At 40.5% G+C, this 22412-nt stretch overlaps 2 protein-coding genes and 1 non-coding gene across 3 annotated transcripts in view; 2 read left to right on the top strand and 1 right to left on the bottom strand.

Annotated features, from left to right (window-relative positions):
- The first annotated feature begins 312 nt into the window (after positions 1 to 312).
- SMIM9 (small integral membrane protein 9) lies at positions 313 to 3256 on the top strand. The gene is made up of 3 exons (XM_036270117.1): positions 313 to 451; positions 1025 to 1154; positions 3196 to 3256. The coding sequence occupies exons 1-3, from the start codon at positions 313 to 315 to the stop codon at positions 3254 to 3256; spliced, it is 330 nt and encodes a 109-aa protein (XP_036126010.1).
- Positions 3257 to 4160: 904 nt separating this feature from the next.
- On the bottom strand, positions 4161 to 4352 carry LOC118636885. Its single transcript, XR_004960842.1, has one exon. It is a non-coding gene; the product is annotated as a U2 spliceosomal RNA (small nuclear RNA).
- Positions 4353 to 15308: 10956 nt separating this feature from the next.
- The window catches only part of MPP1 (membrane palmitoylated protein 1), a 29798-nt gene continuing 22694 nt past the window's right edge, over positions 15309 to 22412 (top strand). The window contains exon 1 of the mRNA XM_036270271.1: positions 15309 to 15494. Within this exon, the coding sequence (XP_036126164.1) occupies positions 15393 to 15494 (102 nt within the window). The 5' untranslated portion in view covers positions 15309 to 15392. The remainder of the gene's footprint in view (positions 15495 to 22412) is intronic.

The raw sequence follows: 22412 nt of genomic DNA, 5'->3' as shown, positions 1-22412 counted from the left end.
GTTGGGGAAGCCTAAAGGGGGCTCTAGCATAGAAAAGAATGTCAGGTATCTGACTAATAGAGCATTTTGTTTTGTGTTATTTTGGTTTTTGGAGGGGGGATGCATTTTACTTTGGAAACTGACCATGTTCAGGATTCAGTAGTGTCAGCTGGTGAATTATTCTTGTGTTCATGACAGGCCAGAAGCTTTTTGCTATAAAAACTAACCCACTATTTTATAGCTTTTCAGACAAAGCTGCCTCGGAAAGAGCCAAGGAAAAATCCATCTTCCCTCGACTGAACACATATAGCTGAGTGGCCTTCAGGAGAGTCCATGGAACCCCAGAAGCTACTGAGCATTGGATTTCTGCTGTGCTCATTGATTTACCTCTTAGAAACTGTAGTTTCCTCTAAGTCACCTTTATTTGCCTTTGGAATACAAGACGAAGTGGAATTGAAACCACGCTCAAGGGGTGTGTTTGCTGTTAGAATGAACCTGTCTTCCTAAGACATAACATGCATGTCTCAGGTCAAGAAATACTGATTTTGTATTTAAAAATAATGTTCACTTCCTAAAGAAAGCACCCAATATCTCGAGCCTTACCTTAATCAGCAGACTCCTTCTAAAGTTCCTTCTGCCAGTTGCCCTGTCCCCTTCCCCCTCTGGATGCTCCTGGAGTTGGTGGCCTTCTCCTATCTCTTTCTAAGACACTCACTACCCTCAGTCTCCTCAAGAACTCCCAAACATACTCAAGGCAACAACATATTATCTATTAATTCATGCTCCTCTTTCACAAAGTACCTCGTTTACTCACCAAGACTTCAAACTAGCCCTTAAGATATCTAGGACACAGCTTACAAAGATTATATCCATGTGAGGATACCTTTTTAAAAAAAATGTGTACCCCCTTGAACATCTTAGAGGCAGCAAAGCAAAGTAGATAAGGATGTGGGTCCAGACAACTGTAAGAGCATTATATCTGGAACAACTATTTGAACTTGAACCAGGGTTGAAATCACAAATTCATCATTTACTCTTCCTACAGAAAACCGCATGTCCTGGCTGGGCAACTTCAGGGATTATTTGTGGGATCTTATCAAAAGCTCCATACCTCCAGCAGCCATTTTTGCTTTTCTTGTCAGTACAGCACTAATGGGGACCCTCTGCTGCCTCACGTAAGTTGTGGGATGAGGAGAGGGGAGGAGAGAGGGAACCTGAGGAAGAAACAGGACCAATCAGGTTCCACACCAACCTGCACATCAGTAATTCAAGGAAAATTATAAGGAAAGTGATCCTGGGATCAAAACTCTGAAAGGCCATGCAACTTCTTTTTTTTTTTCTTTATTGATTTTAGAGAGAGAGGAAGGAAGAGGAATAGAGAGATAGAAACATCAATGAGAGAGAACATTGATTGTCCACCTCCTGCATGCCCCCCCCCAAACTGGGGATTTGGCCCACAACATGGGCATATGACCTGACCAGGTATCGAACCAGCGACCTCTTGGTGCATGGGTCAACTGCTCAACCACTGAGCCACACCAGCCGAGCGCAACCCCCTTTTTAAAAGTCTCCTCTACTTTCTATTTTTTTCTTCAACCTGCTCTGTCCATTACAAATAACTTACAGGTGACATTTAATAACCAGTTTTTGCAACTGATCATTTTTTTTTTACTAACTTCATTAACTCCTAATTATCCTTCCCCTTGGCTTAGGAACTATACATGAAAAATTGATAATTAACTGTTTTTTTCAGTTGCCTCAAAATTTACCAAAATATTTATCTACATTATCTATTTTCAACTGGTGTGCTGCAAGAATTTTTAAAACATACAATACCTGACTATGTAGTCAAGAGCACAGAACTCTTTTCCCTTAGATTGTCAAATTTAAAAAATGACAACAACCAACACAACAATAGCCATTTTGTGTGAATGAATAAAAATTATACCTATTTATTTTGTCAGATAGGCAAAAAATATAATATATATTTTTGGTGTGCTGCAGAATTTTAGTAGTTTGTGTACCATGAGTTGAAAACCATTTAAAATCGCTGCTCTACATAAATCACATGAAGCCAAAACGATTCCTGAAATAGTTAACAATATAGTATTGCTGGAAAAGTCTACATTTCATTAATTCAGGCAGTACTTACCAAGAGATAACTTACCTGATTGTCTCTATCCTGGTTGCTAGAGAGACAGAAAAATAATTACAAACTGGTGGGTCAATGCCATAGTGGGAGACAGTTCAAGTTGGGGGACCCATGAAAGCGTGTGATGGGATTAAAGAAGGCTTTGTGTAGTAAAGGACTGTACAAACTTCACAATCTAATCAAGTAACTGAAGGCAAAGATTAGATTAACGGTGTGGAGTCTCAACATATGACTCCGGGGAACTTTAAAATGATCACAGAATCAAGAACTGTGTCTAGGATACAACCTTGGTTATGGTTACTGGCACATAGAATTGATTGGAGCCAAATAGAAGTCAGATAAGTTTTTGAGAGAATCTTATTGCTAAAGAAACCATGGACCAAAACAAAATGAACTGTTTGTTTATTGTTTGAGCCTTGAAACAGTATTTGGACACAGACTTGGAAGGATCTTAGAAGAGTGTGCTCTCCAAGGCTGACTTCAGATGCAGCCATAGAGAATAATGGACAGGAAGGGCCTCCCAGAGGATAGGCAACGGGCCAGGGAGCTCCTCCTATAAAACAAGATCCTGGCCTAATCAATGTCTGCCAGCAGGATTTCAGGATTATTACAGAGCAGTTACTGCTGTGTGTCTCCCATTCTTCCTCTTTCCATATAACAATGTTTATGGTGGTTATTCTCTTCCTGCTCCTGTACGGGGTGTGGAGCTCAGGGGCAGATAACTTGTTTCAGTTCATAGGTCACTTAACCAAGAATAGCTAGACCCAGATGTGAGAGAAGCAAACATCACCCAGATACTCTGCACTTTGAATTGGACACGGTGAGGAATGGGTTTGAGTCTTGGGGAAATGTTCCACAAGTCAGGTGTTCTGGAAGCAAATAGAGAGATAGGAGTTTGCTATACAAGGTATTACCAGTGATCAATGCCTGTGGAGGGTAGGGGAAGGAAAGGAGAAGTTAAACTGCTTTCAGGTTCAACAAAACCTTGGTTGACCCATCAGAGCTGCCCCCATGTTAGCCTGAAATAGCTGGACCTTTATAACTACACCTCAATTCATTAATAGATGTGGGAAGTACAGGCAGCTCTTGACAGCTGAAGCAAACACTGAAATTGCTAACACCTAGAGGCAGTGTATTAACAGCACTTTCAGCAGCTAGAGAAACGAGGCTGTTTCTACCAGGGAATCTGGATGTCATGTTTCCATGTGCACTACAGGGTGGCCGTGTTCCATATATGGCAGGAAGAGTGGAATAGATATCGGGTGGTCAGTAAGACAGACTGTGACAGAGACTGGCTATATGTTCACCAATCCTGTTCCTTCTTCCCAAACATAGAGGAAGACTGTATTTCCCAACTAAAGAAGACAGGACTCAAGCCAAGATATATCTGATTCTGTATCTTTTAAGTTATTGTTACTCAAACTATGGCCAGCAGGCCAACTGCACAGAAACATTTGAAGTATTGGTTAAGATGCACATCCAGAGGGACTTCTGTGAAGATAAAGCAGGCAACATACCTAGAGAAATACGTTCTTCTTTGAAGTACATGACTCAACCTGAGGAGAAAACCCAATAAACCCTTACTGGGAATAAAGCTGCCTAGCAAAAGAAACATCAGGGCAGTGAGGGCAAGAGGGCAGGCCAGATATAGCAAAACAAAAAAGATATTGATGAGAAATATGAAAGGAGACTTGGAATACAGGACAAAAAAGCCGGCACTATTAAATAGAGATAAAGATTTTAATGAAAGTAAGAGCAGAGAAAAAATTATAGATGCAGGAGATAATTTCTTTGGAGAGCAAAAGCAAAATAATACAACAGAAATAAAAACTTCAAGGTATAATTTTTTAAATGTTGCAGAAATAAAGGAAGATTTGAGTCTAGAGTTATAAAGGGCACATCAAGTCATAGGAAAAATTGGCACTTGGCACTGAGCACATAGTAGACTCTCAATAATATTTATTGATTTTTTAATACATTTCACAGCAAGCATTGCAAACAGTTTCTCTGTGCCTTTCTTTCCTTTTTTTTTTGGTGCATCGTTCCCAGAAGTACTGCAATACGGGTTGATGTGCAGAGTGGACAGAGAAAGCTCCTATTCCATCTCTCTGCTCCAAAAATAAATGTAATATATTGTCCTCTGATAGAGGATGTATCAGATATTAAACTGATAAAAAAACAAATACTACACTTGATCTTAGCCAAAAGGCTGAGAAGCAATTTCTCTGTGCCTCTTTATTTGTCCACTGTACTCACCTGTACACCATTAGCTGCAGCTGTAATGAAGGCTTCAGCTATCTTTTGTTTACCTGAGGAAATCAACAAGGAAGCCTCTTGGCACTACAGTGGCAATCAGGGGGACCGACTGGCACTATCAAGTATGCAAAGATACATGTATAAGGAATTTTTAATACTGTTTATAATAGTGAAAAGCTAAAAACAAGTTAAATGCCCATTGTTTGGTTAAGGAAAGCATTGAACATTCATATAATAAATACTATATAGTAACCAAAACATTGTTGTAGAAGGACAATTAGGTGGAATCATATTCATGAAACATTGTTATGTGGAAAAAATCAGATTATAACAGAGGATATATGGCTTAATCCAATTTGTTATTAAAAGCCATATGTACAGAGGGAAAACCTTTAAGGACCTAATCAAAATATTAGACATGGGTTATCTTCTTGTGGTAGTGAATAAGTGCTTTTAATTATTATTACTATTGTTGTTATTTAATTTCATGTTTATTTTTGTGTATCTGCACTTTCTGATCTTCCCACAACAAACTGTGTTATTTGATTAGTACGTTTTTAAAAATATACTCTAAAGCCCAGCTGGTATGGCTCAGTGGTTGAGCATCAACCCATCCACCAAGAAGTCACCAGTTCTGTTCCTGGTCAGGGCACATGCCCAGGTTGTGGGCCAGATCCCCAGTGAGGGGCATGCAGGAGGTGGTCAGTCGATGTTCTCTCTCCCTCTCCCTTCTTCTCTCTCTAAAATCAGTAAAAAATGTTTTAAGATACTTTAAAAACAAAGGAACAAAAAACTATCTGACCATAATTTTACTTCTTCCTCTAATCCCAGTTGTGCCAGAAACACATTCTTCATTTTCACAAGTCACCAAAGTATTTGTTTTGTATCAAACAATTTGGTTCATATTAAGAGAAGAAGCTGTCTAAAATCCTATCTTGGAAAAGGTGATATAACTACGAAGTAACTCTTCAGACTATATATAGGAGTTTAAACTTTGTTCAGCATTGATTATTTTCTCTTCCTTTCCCAGTATTCTTATAGGTGAACCAGTCCAATGAAGTACTAGAGGATTCAAGCATGGAGTTTTTTGCTGGATTCCGAGAGAGTGCAGAGTGTGCTATTTGCTTACAATGAGGAAGTATCTATCAGTTTTTAAAAAAATTAAATTGTCTTCATCTTAAACTATTTTGCCTTATTTTCTCCTTTAACACATGCGACTGAAAAATGGGAATAGTCTTATTAATGTTTTGATTATAAAAATAATACAAGAGTATTATCTTAAGTGAAACAAGCCATTCAGAGAAAGACAAATATCACATGATCTCATTTATTTGTGGAATATAATGAACAAAACAAACTGATGAACAAAACAGACCCAGAGACATAGAAGTAGGGTACAGACTGACAAACCTCAGAAGGGGGCGGGGGAGGGAAGAGATAAACCACAGAATTTATATGCATGTATGCGTAACCAATGGACACAGACAACAATGCTGGAGGGGGGGGGTGGATCGGGAGGAGGGTGTCAATGGGGGAAAAAGGAGAAACATCTGTAACAAAGCTGGGGACAGGGCAGGGAGGGAGGAGGGAATCAGTGGGGGGGAGGAGAAACATCTGTAACAAAAATAAATTAATTAATTATAAAAAATAAAATAAATTAATAAAAATAATTTTTAAAATAATAATACATACTTGTCATAAGAAAATTTATAAAATAAAAAAAGAAGAAAGAATACCCATAATCCTAGAGCCCAGAAATAAACATTGTTAACATGTTGGTGTATCTCCTGTCCAACTTTTCTATGCTTATAGTACCAGTTTCTCAAAATCTGTTCTATGAAATAATACTTCTGTTTTAATAAATGTTATGAGACAACAGGGGCTCTGTGGTCAATTAAGATTTTCAAGATGTTTGAGTAAACAAATTTAAGCATTTTTTTTCTTTTTTAAAATTGAATTTATTGGAGTGACATTGGTTAATAAAATTATATAGGTTTCAGGTGTACAATTCTATAATACATCATCTATATATTGTATTGTGGATTCACCACCCCAAGTCGAGTTTTCTTTTATCACCATTTAACTCCTCTTTATGCTCTCTACTTCCCCCCACTGCCTTTCCCTCTAGTGATCGCTATACTGTTGTCTGTGTCTATGAGGTTCCCCCAAACTCCCTCCCCTCTGATAGCTGTCAGTCTGTTCTCTATGAGTCTGTTTCCATTTTGTTTGTCTCTTTGTTCTAGGACTTCTATGAGCCTTTAAAGGCTAATATAAATCTCCAGGAAAGGCTATAATGTGCAGAATTTCCCAAACAGATTTGAACACAGGGTTGAGAAATGCTGACGCACACACAGTTACAGAAACTCGTTCACATAGATACTTTTTCTTTTACCAAATAGCAAGCAGTGCATACTATTTTGTAGCTTACTTTTTTTTTCACTATGACATATCATGGATATCTTTCCATGTCAGTAAATATATGTCTACACAGTTTTAAGTATTGCATAGTATTCCTTGCAGTGGGTATGACATAAGTCATTTAACCACCCTCGTATACTACTAATTACAGCCATGAGCCACATGTTTCCGTCAATGACAGCATATACGACAGTGGTCCCATAGATTATAATGGAGCTGAAAAGTTCCTGTCACCTAGTGACATGGTAGCTTTCCCAACATCCTAGTACAAAGCATTACTCATGTGTTTGTGGGGATACTGGTGTAAACAAACCTACTGCACTGCCAGTTGTATAAAAGTGTAGCATATACAGTCATGGACAGTACATACTATTTGATAATAATAATAAACAGCCATGTTACTGGTTTATGTATTTACTATACTGTAATTTTATCATTACTTTAGAGAGTGTACTCTTTCGACTTACAAAAAAATGTTTGGTCCGGCCGGTGTGGCTCAGTGGTTGAGCATTAACCCATGCACCGAGAGGTCACTGGTTCAATTCCCGGTCAGGACACATGCCCAGATTGTGGGCCCAGTCCCCAGTGGGGGGCATGCAGGAGGCAGCCAATCGATGTTCTCTCTCATCGGTGTTTCCATCTCTCTCTCCCTCTCCCTTCCTCTCTCTAAAAAACCAATAAAGAAAAAAATTATTTTAAAAGTTTGCTGTAAAACAATATGCCATGTTATGCTAGCTGTAGCAGCTTCATACATTCTGTCTCTTGATTGCATTATTTTCTCTTGTGCTTAATTCAATCTCATGTTGTTGGTTTTCTTTTTTTTAAATATGTTTTTATTGATTTTTAGAGAGAGAGGGAGAATGAGATACAAACATTGTTGAGAGAGAAACACTAATCGGCTGCCTCCTGCGTGCCCTCCCCTGCCCCCACTAAGGATCAAGCCCACAACCCAGGCATGTGTCCTGACCAGGAATTGAACCAGCGATCTCTTGGTGCATGGGTCAATGCTCAACCACTGAGCCACACAGGCTGGGCTCTCATGTTGTTTTGTACAGTAACGTACTGCTCTGAGTTTGAAATTATTCACTCGGTTAACACTTATTGAACACCTACTATGAACCTGGCACTATTCCAGGCAGGTAACAAAACAGACACTAATCCTGGCTCTTGTGGAACACCCGTGCTAGTGGGAGGATTCAGATTATTCCAACAGCAACAGCAGGTGTTTCAGGCAGAAGGTGCAGCAGGGCATAGGTGCTGGAAAGAGAGCACCCTTGGTATGTTCAAGTAATAGCAAAGAAACCAGAGTCAGCAAGGGGCAGAATAGGGCCTTGCAGGCCATTGAAAGAATTTGGGCTCTTCCTGGAGGCAATAAAGGAACCAGTAAAAGGTTTGGAACACAGAAGAAACATAACTTAATAGCTGTTTTCAAAGGGTCATCTCAGCTGCTATGTTGAGAATGTAGGGGAACGAGGACAGAAGCAGGGAGACCAGTCAGAGGGGTTTACCAAAATCCAGGTGAGAGACGATTTTGTTTGGACTGGGTTGGGGAGCAAGAGTTGCAGGATGTGTCAGATTCTGGAGATATTGTGAAGGGAAAGCCAGCGGGATTTGGTCATGGTGTGGATCAGGCATGGGGAAGAGAATGAGACTTCAAGGATGCCTCCCAGTCTTTGGGCCTGAGCTGATGAACTGCAGGAGGTTAGAAATTTACGTGGAAATGCAAAGAGAAAGAAAGACTGACGTGGTACTCTAATTGATACTGAGGTGAGATGCAGTGAGCTGCCAGACACTTGGCTTGTTGCGTGACAAAGTGAGTTTGGTTAAGACTACACCAAAGCTAGATGAAAGGCCTGACAGAGGCTACCGACAGCACTGCTCAAACTAAAAGACTGCACTAGAGGCAAAGGGGTGGGAGGAGAAGGAGAGGGACAAGAGACAACAAGGCACAAGAGGATATGTGACATCCCTGCAGACACCAGTGGGTGCCAGGTCACACTTGCAAGCTGAGATGAGGGGTCCAATTACACTCCAGAGCATAGTATAAACCACACACTCTTTGTCCCACACTCCCACATGTCAGCAGACCATTATTCTATCAAACCTGAAGTGATCGTTTAGTTTATCAGCTTACTCTGAGATTTAAATTGGATTGGACATAAACTTAAATTTTTTCCAATAACAAGCAGGTGGGAAGCAAACTTGGAAAGTCACAAGTTATAATAAAACAGAAGAGCTGCATTTTTTTCTGAACATCCAAATTCGGTGTTAGAAGCATTTGGGACTCTGCTACACAAACAACAATTTGATAAGCATCCTTACACACATCTTTATAGTCTTTATATCTTGTCCAAGTTCCTTAAGTTGCTGAATGTAGAATTGTTGTTTTACAGGCTATGACCATTTTATGTTTTTTTATATTGTTCTACATAATGGTTGTAACAATTTACACTCCAGGCTCACAGACCTCCCTCCTTTTACAATCCTGAACATTGTATTTCCTTGGTTTTCTTAATATTTTTGCCAATTATGTTTGGCAATATATATTTAATTTTTTTAAAATTTTTTTCTTTATTGATTTTAGAGAGAGAGAGGAAGGGAGAGGGAAAGAGAGAAACATCAATGAGAGAGAACATCTATTGGCTGCCTCCTGCATGCCCCCCACTGGGGATTGGGCCCACAACCTGGGCATATGCCTTGACCGGGAATCGAACTGGCAACCTCTTGGTACATGGGTTGATGTTCAACCACTGAGCCACACAGGCCGGGCTAGAGATATTTAATTTTGCCTGTACTTTTAAAATTATTGTATCCCTAGGCTTGATGTACCATAATTCTTAAACTTTTTTTTTTAAGTATAATGTACCTACAGAAAAAAGCATAGATCATACATTTTCAGCTCTAAGAATTACCACAAAGTAAACAAACTCATCATCCACCCCCTTTGTATCACCAGCCCCTCCTGTCTTCTAACACAATAGCCTTGCCTGTCTTTAAACTTCTTAAATACTAAACCATATGTATGTATTCTTCTGTGATTTTCTCTTTTACTTGCTTTATGTTTTAAGATCCATCCATGTTGATGTGTGCAGTAGTAATTAGCCCATTTTCATCCATTCTGTGTAACATCCTATTATATGAAAAGAGTTTTACTCATTTATACCATCAACTGTAGAAGGACATTTGTATTGTTTCCGGTTTTTCCTTTTCTAAATAAAGCTTCTATAAATATTATTGCAGGACCATTTTATGTTGCACATATGCAGGAATTTCTTTGCGGAATATGCCCTGTGATTGATTGACTTGCTGGGTTAAAGGGTAAATGCATGTTTCACTTCATTATATAATGCCAGCTTTCCAAAGCGATTGCACCAATCTATACTCCTACCAGCAGTGGGAGCGTAATATTCCCATTATCCCACATCCTTGAGAACATGCAATATCATCAGTTTTTCAATTTTTTGCCTATCTTATGGATGAGAAATTATATCTTATTGTATTCTTACTTTTCATTTCCCTGATAAACGGTAAGATTAGACACCTTTTTTATGTATTTATGGATCACTTGACTTTCTCTTTTATAAAATTCCTGTTAATGAATTTTGCCCATTTTTCTGAATTGTAGTTTATTTATTCCTTATTTATCAGCAGAAATTATTTATATATTCTGTATACTAATGTTTTGTGGGCTACAGATGTGGAAAATATCTTCTCTCAGTTTGAGGATGGTATTTTCACTCTCAAGAGAATGTATTTTGATGAGTGGATGTACTTGTTTTAATTGTAGTCAAGTTTGGCAATTCTTTTTCTCTGTCAGTGTTTTTGTTGTCTATTTAAGAAATCCTTTTCTACCCAAAGTCATAAAGGAGATCTCCTACATTGTCTTCTAAAAGTTTTGTAGTTTTGTCTTTCATATTTAAGTCCTTAAGCTACTTGGAATTAATTTTTGTATGGTGTGAGGTAGAGTTCAATATCTTTTTAATATTGTGAGAAGCTATCCTTTTTCACTCGTGAACTTTGAACTGAACTTCTGTGTCTAAAAGCAGTTCTAGGAATCGAGAAAAGCAAATACTTGCAATAAATTCCAAGAAGCAATAAATTCCAAGGAGCAAAATCAGATTCTGAACCGTGAGCACCCTGAACAGGAACTGGCTGACCAGAAAAAAGCATGGGAATGTTGAAAAAAGACAAGCTGTATGACCACTCATTCTCTCAGTCAGCCGACTTGCTTTCCCAGTACTTTTCCACCCTGAGCCAAGCTTGCCTTGACAAAAACTTTAATTAATTTTGTTCAAGGACTTACCCTCTATGAATTATTCCAACTGCAGTTGTTTAGATAAAGTGTTTGTCTTCACCTCATTTCTGTTTCGATAATATGGCTCCCCAACATGTCCAGTACCACTTAGTTTAAGTCTGTCTTTTCCTTACTGTTCTGCAATGCTGTCATGTTACCAAGGGTCTAAATATGCATAAATCTGCTTCTAATCTCTCTTCTGTTCCTTTGGTCTAGTTGTCTATTTCTATGCCTATACCACACTCTCTTAATTACCATGGCTTTATTACAGGTCTTGCTATCTGGAAGGCAGGTCTCCCCACCTTGTTCTTCTGGAATGTGTTTGCTCTTTTTGTTGTTTACGACTCCACACATATTTTTAAATTAGATTGTCAAGTTTCACAAAACGCATCTGTTGAGATTTCTATTAGAATTGAATTGAAGCTACAGGTCAATTTGGGGAGAACTGACATCTTCATAAAACTGAGTCTCCCAAACCACAAACATGACTTATCTCTCCATTTTTTAGCTTTTCTTTAATGGATTTTAGTAGAGTTTTATAATTCTTTTCATTTGATCTGTATAGACAGATTTCTTCCTAGGTATTTGATCATTTTAGATGTTGTAATGAATGGTATTTTTTAAATTATATTTTCTGTGTGTTGCTGGTATACAGAAATGCAGTTGATTTCTGTATAATGACTGTAGTCAGCAATCTTACTAATAGTGCTTGTAATTTTAATATTTTATCTGTAGGGTTTCAAATATTATACAAAGACAATAAGTAACTGCAGATAAGAACAATTTTGCTTCTTTTTTCCCAATCTTTATACCTTTTATATTTTTATTTTACTTTACTGTGCTGGATAGGACTGACAATATAATGTAAAAAAAATAGTGGCTACAGGTGCATTCTTGTCTTTTTACTACCATGAATAGATGTTGGATTACACTGAATATTTTTTACCAATTGAGATAATAGGATTTTCCCATTAATATGTTAACGTGGTAAATTGGGTCAATAATTTTTCTCATGTTAAGATAATCTCAAATTCCAGTATCTGAAGTTTTCAGTTCTGTTTGGTTATCTGTAGTTTCTACTGGATATCGCCCATGAGGCCTTGTTTCCTTGTTTGTGTATAATGAGATATATATATATATATATCTCATATATATATATAATTTTTTTTTTACTGTAGGCTGCACATTTTCTTGGCAAATGTGTGTAGAAATGAAGGCTTGGTATTAATGAAAATTTCTCCAGAAAGTTCTTATGTTTCTGCTAGGCACCTTGGGGCTCTATCAGTCAAGAAATCACTTAAAGTTAAATTATTCACTTAGGTTTGTCAAGCCACCATGGTAGGGTGACTGAGCTACCAACCACTGCAAGGGTCAATCTGTACTTATAAAATCTCAAGGGTGAGGTGTTTTTTTAATCCCCTTGTGGTAGATTCTATTAGTAGTCCTGCGGAAAATAGGTTAGTGGTTGCCAGCGGTCTGGAGAGAGGGATTGGGAATGACTGATGATGGGTATGGAGTTTCCTTTGGGGGTGTTGAAAATGTTCTGAAATTACATAGTGATGCTGGTTATACAACTCTGTGAGTGTACTTAAAACCACTTGAATTGTTCACTTTCAATGGGTAAATTTTTATGGAAAGAAAGACAGAAACTATTTCTTAGTATTGATATCAATCACTATAGTTACTTAACATATAAAAATGGGGAAATTGGACCCAATTTATACCCCTCAAACTCAGTTCGAACAGACTCATAAAAGCTCTGACTCCTACCAGTTCTGGACTCAGCACTGAACTGTGTGGCATGTAGGATCTGACTCCCTAGTGACAGCCAGGACCAAGGTAACACCACTCAGAGGTGTGAGGAAATTAACACCCAGTTGGGTGAACTTTGACCACTGAGAGAGATGAGGTCAAAACCTGCTGGCAGATCAATTCTTTTTCCTTCCTTGATAGTTTTGCTTCAGGTTTTGTTTTCCTATGAACCCAGAACCAATCTTCCAGCTACAAAATCTTGCCCTGGGCCAGTCCTCAAAGGAAGCCTGCTTTATGGGGAGGTGGGGGAAATGAAGAATGGTTTGGCTCAGGAGAAGGAGCAAGGCCATGAATACTAAAGGTTCTCTTTCTGGACAAAGTAACTCTGGTTCTGAATATTTTGTATGTGCATAGAGGAAGGCTTGGAAGGTTACCCACCAAACTGGGGAAGGTTGCTTTCTCTGAGGAGTGAGAAGGAATGAAAGAAGGATTTTTCTCTATTTTATTTATGTATCTCTGATTTGTTTTCTTCTTGTTTCATTCATATTTCATTGTGTTAACATACCAAAGTTGATAGGCATGTGAGTTGTTCACAGGTTTTTTGCTATTAACAAAAGTATATTCATGACTTTGTTAGTACATGTCCCCTGTTGTACGTATTTAAATTTTTCTCTTGGAGGGTAGATGCATGTTCAATTTTAAGAGATAATGGAGAACTGTGTTCCTGTTAAGTAACAATTTTTATTCTTAACAGCAATGTTCAAGAACTCCTATGGATTCACATCCTCTCCAACAGCTGCTATTGTTAGACCTTTTAATTTTTGATAATTGAATAGGTGTACAGTAGTATTTCATTTTGGTCTTGATTTGCGATTCCCTCATCACTAATGAGGTGGAATATCTGTTTATATACTTATTGGTCATATGTATTTTATTCATGATTTTTACCCATTTTTCTACTGGACTATTTGTGATTTTCTTATTAATTTGTGTGCGTGTGTATATTCTATATGTATATACTCATAATGGGAATGCTTTGTCAACTGTGTATATTGAAAACATTTTCTCCCAATGCACATCTGGTCATTTTTGCTTTGTCTTTTGATGAGTAAAAGTTCTTAATATTAACAAAATCAAAGTTATCAATATTCTGTTTTATACTCAATTGTTTGTCTGGATTGTTTAATAAATGTTTTTTTCTATCCCAAAATCTAAAAGTTCCTTGCTGATGTTTTCTGTCAAGAGCTTTAAAGTTCTGTTTATGACATTTAAGTCTTCATCTACCTGGAATAGGTTATGTGTGTGTGTGTGTGTGTGTGTGTGTGTGTGTGTGTGTGTACAGCATGGAGGAGAGTTACAGTTTCATCGCTTTCAGTATAAATAACCATTTTTCAGCTTCACTTAATGAAACGTTTCTCTACATATGCAAAGGTGTGTTTCTGTGTTCTCTAATCTATCATTTTGCTCCATCTATACCTGCACCAATATCACACCCTTAATTTTGCTACCTTTCTCTCCCTCTTTCCCTCTCTCCCTCTCTCTCTCTCTGTCTTTGCCTTCTATAGTTCCTTTAGGTCAATCGTGGAGAAGGGAGCCATCAATCATGTGGACCTAGCTTCTTAGCAGACAAAAGTGGGCGATCCAGCTCCAAACTCTTGCCCTGGATTTTCTTCTGTTGGTTGAGTTACTGAAAGGTCCAAATAAGCTTACTTAGAGTAATAACTGCTTATAATACTGTGAGGTTACTAGCTTGGTGTAAAGGGAACCAGGTGTTTATCAGGTAAAGGTGTCTACAGACAGTGAACAGCCCTGAGTCCTGCTAAGTCAAGTAAAAAGTTTTGTTTTAACATCATTAAGGCGTTAAGATGCAAAGGAATCCTGCTCTGGGATTCCTAAGAAATGTCAGCTCCCTTTACTTCCACTGATCTCTCAAAAAATTTTGTGTCATTGGCAGAAGGTGTGGCCTAAGACAGGCAAAAACAGTTTGCTTTTGGAGGCAATCAGGTCTTTCATCATTGAACAGCAATGTATATGTGCAGCCAAAGCGATCAGCGCACAGCAATGTGAATGACAGAGTACCACCAGCAATGTCTTGTATCCGCATTCATTTATTGATAGAGCCCGAGTCCAAAAGGAGGCAGTTGCAGCCCCTAGATGCTTTCCTGCTATCCCCACGAATTTGGCCAAGGAGTGGGCCGTATGCTCAACCAGCCAGAGGATGGGGGTACCTGCGCTGTTTGGGCGCTGTTTTCTTTATTCCTCCGAGCCCCTCCGGGATTTACCCGCAGGGGCCTTGACCACAGCTGCGCCTCCTTGTGGCCCTCGGGAACCGAGAGCGGGGCGCCGCGGGGGTCGGGCGTAGGCGGGTCCAGGGGCGGGGCGAGGGCGGCAGTGGGCCGGGCGCCTGAGGGGTGGAGACTGGCCCAGCCCCGCCGCCTCTGCCGCCCTCGCCACCCCACAGGCTCCGAGCCTTTGCACACCAGCTTCTGTCCGACCCCTAGTCTCTGCGTCTCTGCGTCCCCGCGTCCCGGCTCCCGCAAGATGACGCTCATGGCGAGCGGGAGCGAGGGCGGGGTCGGCATGCGTACCGCACTCTCCGACCTCTACCTGGAGCACTTGCTGCAGAAGCGCAGCCGGCCCGAGGTGAGCGGGCCCCGTGGGTCCCCAGGCTCAGGGTGCAGAACCAGGACTCGGCCGCACCGCCTGCTGTGGGACCTCCTCTGTCTGTGGCCCTGTCCCCAGGGGCCTGCCTTCGGGGGTACTGTCGCTGGGGTGAAGGCCGCGGCGGCCAACAGCGTGTGTGGAGTTTTGAGTGCGGTGGGTGGTTGCCCCTAGCAGCCCTTCTAGGTGGGAATGAGGAGAGGCCGAGGCCTGGACTGAGTGCTTATTAAGGCCAAGGAAAACTTCTTCGTGGACGGAAGTCAGGGTAACAGAAAGACTCTAAGATCCAAGAGTAGATCTGATTCGCTGGTGTTGGAATGTTTATGTCTGGTCAGCAGAAAGGGTTGTAAAAAGCAACTCTGGCTCCAAAGTGCTCACTCACTGTACCTCTGCATTTAGGCAAGACCCCTTGTGTTAGTGTGCAAATATGGTAGCCTGTGTGTATTTGTGAGTGGACAAGGAATGCAAGGAGTTCAGAGGTAATTCTGCCTTCTGGATTCCTGTGATAACCTGTAAATGCCTGTTAACCTCTATCCTCAAAGATGCCCACGGGGAAGGTTGATGATTTTCTTCTTATTTCTCATAGTTCTGGGTGTGTGTTAGACCCAAGAGGGTCTCTCAGGCAGGGGTGCAGCCACCAGAATGCTCACTCACTCAGTGGCTCATCTGGAGGCCCAGGCTGGCTCTCATTTGGAGCCATCAGCCACAAGACATGCCAGTGGCCCTTCCATGTGGCCTGGCCTTCTTCACAGCATGATGGCCATGTACCAGTGAATGTACAAGGAGAGAGAGAGGTTGGGGCAGAGAAGCAAGGAGGGAGAGAGGGAGGAAGGGAAAGAGGGAGCGAGAGAGTCTAACTGTGTGCAGTCTTTTTCTGTCTGGCTCCTTTCCTCAGCATAGTCTGAGCCCTGTCTATAACTCCTTGACCAGACCTTGTGTAGACCTTATGGGCATGTGAGAGATTTTCTGCTTTTTTGAAAAGAGGCCTTATCACTACAAGAGTTATGTTGTGGGTACACCACCTGAGTCAACAGCAGTTTTTGTGGAGCTGTGAGTTTATCCTAAAATATTGGATACAGTCTGTGGGTTAGCCTATTTGTTTTGTTATTAGAGGATTTGGAAAAGCTGAAATAAGAAAACTCACTAAATCCCTGAATGAAATAGTATCCGGATCTGCAAATGTATGGACATAGGAGGGAGAATCTCCAAATGGTGATGGGTGGCTTGACCCCACGAACCTGCTGATTCTTATTCTTTGAGATTCATCTTCCCTTTGGGGCTCTTACCAGTCTTTGCTGCCAACAGTAGGCTCTGCCTCTCACTTGCTGTGTGGCCTTGGGCAAGCTGCTGAAGCTCCCAGTGCCTTAGGTTTCTCTTCTTTGTATAATGGAGCTGCTTGGAGGGTTGTGGTGATGTTTACCTGAGGTAATGCTTGTCAGGCACTTCAGACTGCACCTGGACATTGAACTGCACTGAGACATCCAACATCTCTCTAAGAGCTGCCTGTCCAGTGGCAGTCAACATATTTTCCTATCCTGGCAAGAAGCAGGAAAACCTGTGTGGAAGCTGTTGGCTTTAATAAAATTCATAAAATTATGTTGCTGAAGGCTTCATTTAAGGGGATTGCTTTGTATAAAAGTTCTAAAGACTCAAAACCCAAATTTTCACTTTTGACTGTAGTCCACATTTAATATTGAAAAAGTGTTGTCAAATGATAATTTTGCAATAGATTTGAACTGTAGCCTATCTCTCACAGTTAAATATAGTTAATTTTAAAAGCTCTCTCTGTCCTTATTTTTTTATGGTAGTGTCCATTAGTATACCTAAAATTGATTGTAAAATTCTCAGTACTTCTTTTCTCTTCAGTCTTATTTGAAGCAGCACTTTTCCCATGACCTGGCATTAAATAGGTCAAGAATCACTGAAACTTCACTCTGGCCTATCCAATATCAAAAAATGAACTAACAAAGAAGTCAGGCCCATGTGAGTTTTCACTAAGAAGACCTGTCTATTGATTCTGAGGCCATCAGATGCAGCATTACTCCACACTGGGCATCATTCATTCTGGCCTACTATGTACTGGCCTGGTGCTGGGGCTAAGAAGTAAGTAAATGAGGACCCAGAGACAGGTGTAGGATGCTGTGAAGCTGCCAGAGCCTGAGTCTTTTCTTTTCACAGAAAGTATAATCGAAAATAAAATATGCCTGGCCTGTGTGGCCCAGTGGATTAAGCATCTTCCCATGGACTGAGAGGTCCTGGTAGGATTCCTGATCAGGGCACATGCCCGGGGTTTTGGGCTCCATCCCCAGGAGGGGGCGTGCAGGAGGCAGCCAATGGATGTTTCTCTCTCACATTGATGTTCCTATCTTTCCCTCTCTTCCTCTCTCTCTAAAAAATCAATAAAATTTAAGAAACCTATAATCTTAGAAAATAAATACAGTAAAATATAAATTTTAAATTATTTAGTCCTCTCCCCAGTCTCAGCCCGTGTGACTCTCTTTCCTTCCAGGAACTTTGTGAATGCTTTTCAAAACCAAAGAACTTGGTTGGTATACCTTACAGATAAGAATTTGATGTCTCTGTGACCATTTGGAGGCTAAGTATATTAAAGTTTTACCATGTAAATTCTAATCAGTATTTTAAATTAGAGAAAATAACTTTTTCTGACTCATTTGTCCTCTGACACTGAATTAGATATTCCAGGTCAAGATCAATTTCCTTAAATCAGGGTTTTTCTGACCTTGGCATTATCGACATTTTGAGTTTGGTAATTCTTTGTTGGGAAAAATAATAGCTGCCCCACTTCCCAGTTGTCATAACAAAAATGTCTTGAAACATTGCCAAATGTACCCCAGGGCAAAGAAGACAAAATCAGTTGACATTTCATTAATGTGGAGATTTTCCCTAAGCAGTGACTAGCTCAAAACTTTCAGTGTTACTATAAAAAGGACTCTGAGTGTGGGGTATAGAACGGCAAGAGTGTAGATAACCAAATTTCTACAGGCGGCTCAGGGAGGGGAAGTGACCACAGGGGTGGGGAACAGGAAGCAAAGTTCTGAATTAGGGAACCAGAATACAACTTTGGTAACATGGAACTTTCTTTTCTGATTCTTCACTTTTTTCCTTCATATAAAGAAATATATATGAATAAAATATATATGAATAAAAAATATATATGTTTTTGCTCAAAAGTCACCTTTCCTGCTAGGCCTTTTCTGGACACCCTATTTAAAAATAAAACCCCCTTGCCCCATTTCTGCCTTATTTTCGTCCATAGCACATATCATCTTTGGATATTCTGTCTAATGTGCGGATGGTGTGGTAATTGAATCTGCCCACTGATGCCCACTTTGCGAGCACCGGGTCTTGTCTCTTACTCATTGCAGTATCCCAAGCACCTGCATATATCTTCCTTAGGTGAGCACTAGTCCTCTCACAGGGATTCTAGCTCCCACAGGGCTCAGCTTGCCCAAGCTGTGTGGAGAAAAAGCCCTCCTGATGCTTGGACTCCAGGTGAGAAGATGACTTGGGAGCAGAGAGTGCTCTGCAGTTCTGATAGGAATGAACTTCCATTAATACCCGTCTGTGCCCCTCACATAAAGACCACCTCTGTGCTGCCCACTTTGGGAGGTGCTGTGCCTGTATTCTCTCCTTCAACCTTCAAAAACTCTGAAGTCCATGCCCTTAATTTAAGTCCGGGAGTTTGAAAGTTACTAGTCCTTTAACTTCAGACAAGTTTCTAAACCTTTCACATAGTATGGGGATGAGGATTTCACGAATGGTGCATGTACAGTCCAGGCGCTTGTTTAATGGCAGTATCTGGCTTTGCAGTCCTGTGTTTCTGTCTATGTGGAGCTACTTGAGTTTCCTGTTTTCCTTCAGGGGCAGAAGCTTTTGCCTATGTACAGAGTACACTGGATAGATAAAGCTCATTGGAAAATGATCTTTAGAGACTTGGCCTTTGGATTGATGTATGTGTTCTCAAATGGATTTACTACCTGAGAAACAATGCACCTAGTAAATGTATAATTTTAAGACAGTGCTTGCCAGAAAGTCCTTGCTCTTAGATCTTCCTCTCCCCCCAACTCTTTTCCCCAGTTATTGGTAGTTTCTGGTTAAACAGTGATAGTATCTTTCTAGTGCCTTGGAGCACTCTTGGTTTTCTCATAGTTTGTCTTGTGGTTTTTTTCCCCTCAACGTGGAATAGCATCTGCTAGGGCAGAGTGGGATGTTTGCATGCCCCTGGGCCCTGGGCTGTGGGAGGCTGGCAGCTGTTGTGGGGCAGTTCCCAGGGTCTGCCCTCTTTGGTGATCACTCACCTCCTTGGTCTGGGCCTTCTTCTGTCTCTTCGCCAGCTGTGGAGTTGGTAAAGAGCCTAACAGCAGGCTAAACTATATTTGTTCTTTCCTATGTTCACTGGCACTCCTTTGTAATTTGATTGTGTGAATGAGAAAACCAACTGTAATTGCCCCTGTTTTATGCACTCCCTCTACCCCTCACCTACCCCCCAAGTTTGTTTTTCATCTCTTTTTTTTTTAATTCCAACTTCCTTTGAGCCACTACCTCTGCCCTTTGAACCCTGTTGCAGATGTTTCCTCTGGAGGGAGTTTTACAGCAGCAGGCTTGCCACTCTAGCAGTTTGTAGGGTTAAAGGCCAAGAGGCTGCAGAGCCAAGGCCAGACATGCAGTCATGTTTACTCTCCCGTTTATCCTGAATCTGAGCAGTCATCTTTAAGCAGAGTCACTCCCACCTTGCCTAACACTGGTAGGGTGCAGACCCACCATAGCCCTGGGGCTTCCCATGTCCACTGGAGATGAAGGTGGCAGTTTCGAAGTTGAGAACGGAACTCTGCTAAATGGAGCCTAGTATCTTTGCCTTTTACTGTTTGTCAGCATTGCTCATGTCACTTAACAGTCACATGGTGGTGGTGGCAAAACTGAAATAATAGGAGCACAGGCCTTGGTACTCATTCATGTCTTCAGTGAATGTTGAACAAGTTCCTCTTAGAACCAGGCACTGTTCTGGGTGCCGGGTCCATGAGTGAAGACAGCAGATGAAGAGATCTGCCTGTGTGGGACTTAGATTCCAGCTTGGGTAGACAAAATAAACAGAATAAACATACAGAGCACATTGGAATGTATTACCAGCTATGCAAGGGAACAAGTGAGAGGAGATCAAGATGCCAGGACACTGGTTTGAAGTTGTCAACCTGGGCAAGTTAGTTGTGCTGAGTGAAAGGCAAATACCTTCCCCTTTCTCCTGAGCCCAGTCCCTGCCTTTTGTTCAGCAGGCGGACTGGGATGCAACTTCATGAGGCAAAACTTGTGTCTGAATCCCAATTTTTCTGTCTTCACCTCCCATTGAAGAGCAGACTTCACTTTGGTCTGTCCCCAGGACTTCCTGTCTTCTTCCCATCTTTCCCCTTCAGGTGCCATACTCCTCACCATTCAGAAAGCCTCTGTAAAGCTCCATTGCTAGTTTTAGAGAAAGCTGACAAGTTTGGTCTGTGTCTTTTGAGCACTTACAGTCTAAGATGATCTTAAACTTGAAGGATATTTTTCCCATTTATCATTTATGTTGGATAAATGAATGAAAGAAGGATTTATTCTCATCATAGTGAGCTGCTGAAGTAAGGGCAGAGACCATGACTTAACTATGTCAACTCTTCTGCACTTAATGTAGTCTTGGGCCCACAGATTGAATTAAGTAATCAATTGCCTTTACTCTCTCTGTGTGTGTACATGTGTACACACAGACATCAAGTGTAACTATATATCTGCACATCCTTGCTGCTACAATTTTCTGTAGTGAGGAGTTACAGGGGACTAGTTGAAGGAGTTTGTTATAGGTGTGGTGGAGGAGAAGCTGGCCCTTCTTTTCTGAGGGAAGTTTCACTGAAGACAGGCCATGGGGAGGGCTTAGTAGATGGGTTTGAGTGTGTCTCTGGAAGACAGGGTGACTCGGGGACAAAATCATGGTGCAGAAGATTGTGCTTTGCTTTTGGAAGCCTTACTATTGAGAGTTGGTTCTTTACTTACCACGTTGGAGGTTTCAGTTTACCTTAGTCATCATTTGTAACTTCTGGGTGTGTATGATAGTGACTTTTAGTCATAGTGAAGGGGAATGACTTGATGGATAAGCACATTTGAAAGACCAACCTTTGAGATAGCAACTCTTGAACTTTTCTGACTGGAATGTGTTCTGCCTCTGGTAAGCTTTCCTGAGACTTAATTTAAAGGCTGACATGTTAAAATCAACCTTTGTAGTAAAGCTGAGTAAGAAGTTTGTCTGCCTCATCTAGGTACACTATCATGTCAGCTTCTCCCCCTTTCAAAGGTCATTTTGTATTCTGTGGACTAAGACTTTCTAATCTGTCATTATTTAGAACATTATACAGGATTTATCAAGTCTGAAAAGACAGGTGAATCATCATAAATGGTTTATTGATGGTACATTACAGCACATTATAAAAGAATATGATCCATATTTCCCGTTGTTATGGCCACCTGTTTACTACTACAGTTACCAACACACATCAATGGCAGTTGTTGATAAACCAATGAAATTAATTTCCAAGTTTGGTTTTCAGCTTTCTCGGCCCCACAATTACTAGTGGTAAGAAATTTGTAAGTCAGAGTCAAGAAAAGTCCTTAATTTTGTTTCATGCTTTGCATTAGAAATGTGAGACTTGAGCTCATAATTTTTTGGCAGCAATTATTCAATCAGTGATCCTTGAATTCCTCATTCTATAGACTCAATCTGTAATACATGCACATGGTAAAAACAGAAATAATACAGATGGTTAATTTGAGAAAAGGAATTCTTCCTTCCAATTTTATGCTGCTTTTTCTCTGGTTTTCCTGAATCTACTTAGAGAGATATTTGATCTCATGTCCCTT

Source organism: Molossus molossus, unplaced genomic scaffold (genome assembly GCF_014108415.1).
Source record: "Molossus molossus isolate mMolMol1 unplaced genomic scaffold, mMolMol1.p scaffold_m16_p_2, whole genome shotgun sequence".
NCBI classification, from domain to species: Eukaryota; Metazoa; Chordata; class Mammalia; order Chiroptera; family Molossidae; genus Molossus; species Molossus molossus.
This window is presented reverse-complemented; position numbering and strand designations above follow the sequence as displayed.

Excerpts from the sequence above, each read along its gene's own strand:
- SMIM9 (XM_036270117.1), top strand. The coding sequence starts at position 313 with ATGGAACCCCAGAAGCTACTGAGCATTGGATTTCTGCTGTGCTCATTG. Across the intron at positions 452-1,024 it reads ATTGAAACCACGCTCAAGGG|AAAACCGCATGTCCTGGCTG; the intron begins GTGTGTTTGCTG and ends CTCTTCCTACAG. Across the intron at positions 1,155-3,195 it reads GGGACCCTCTGCTGCCTCAC|ATGTGGGAAGTACAGGCAGC; the intron begins GTAAGTTGTGGG and ends ATTCATTAATAG.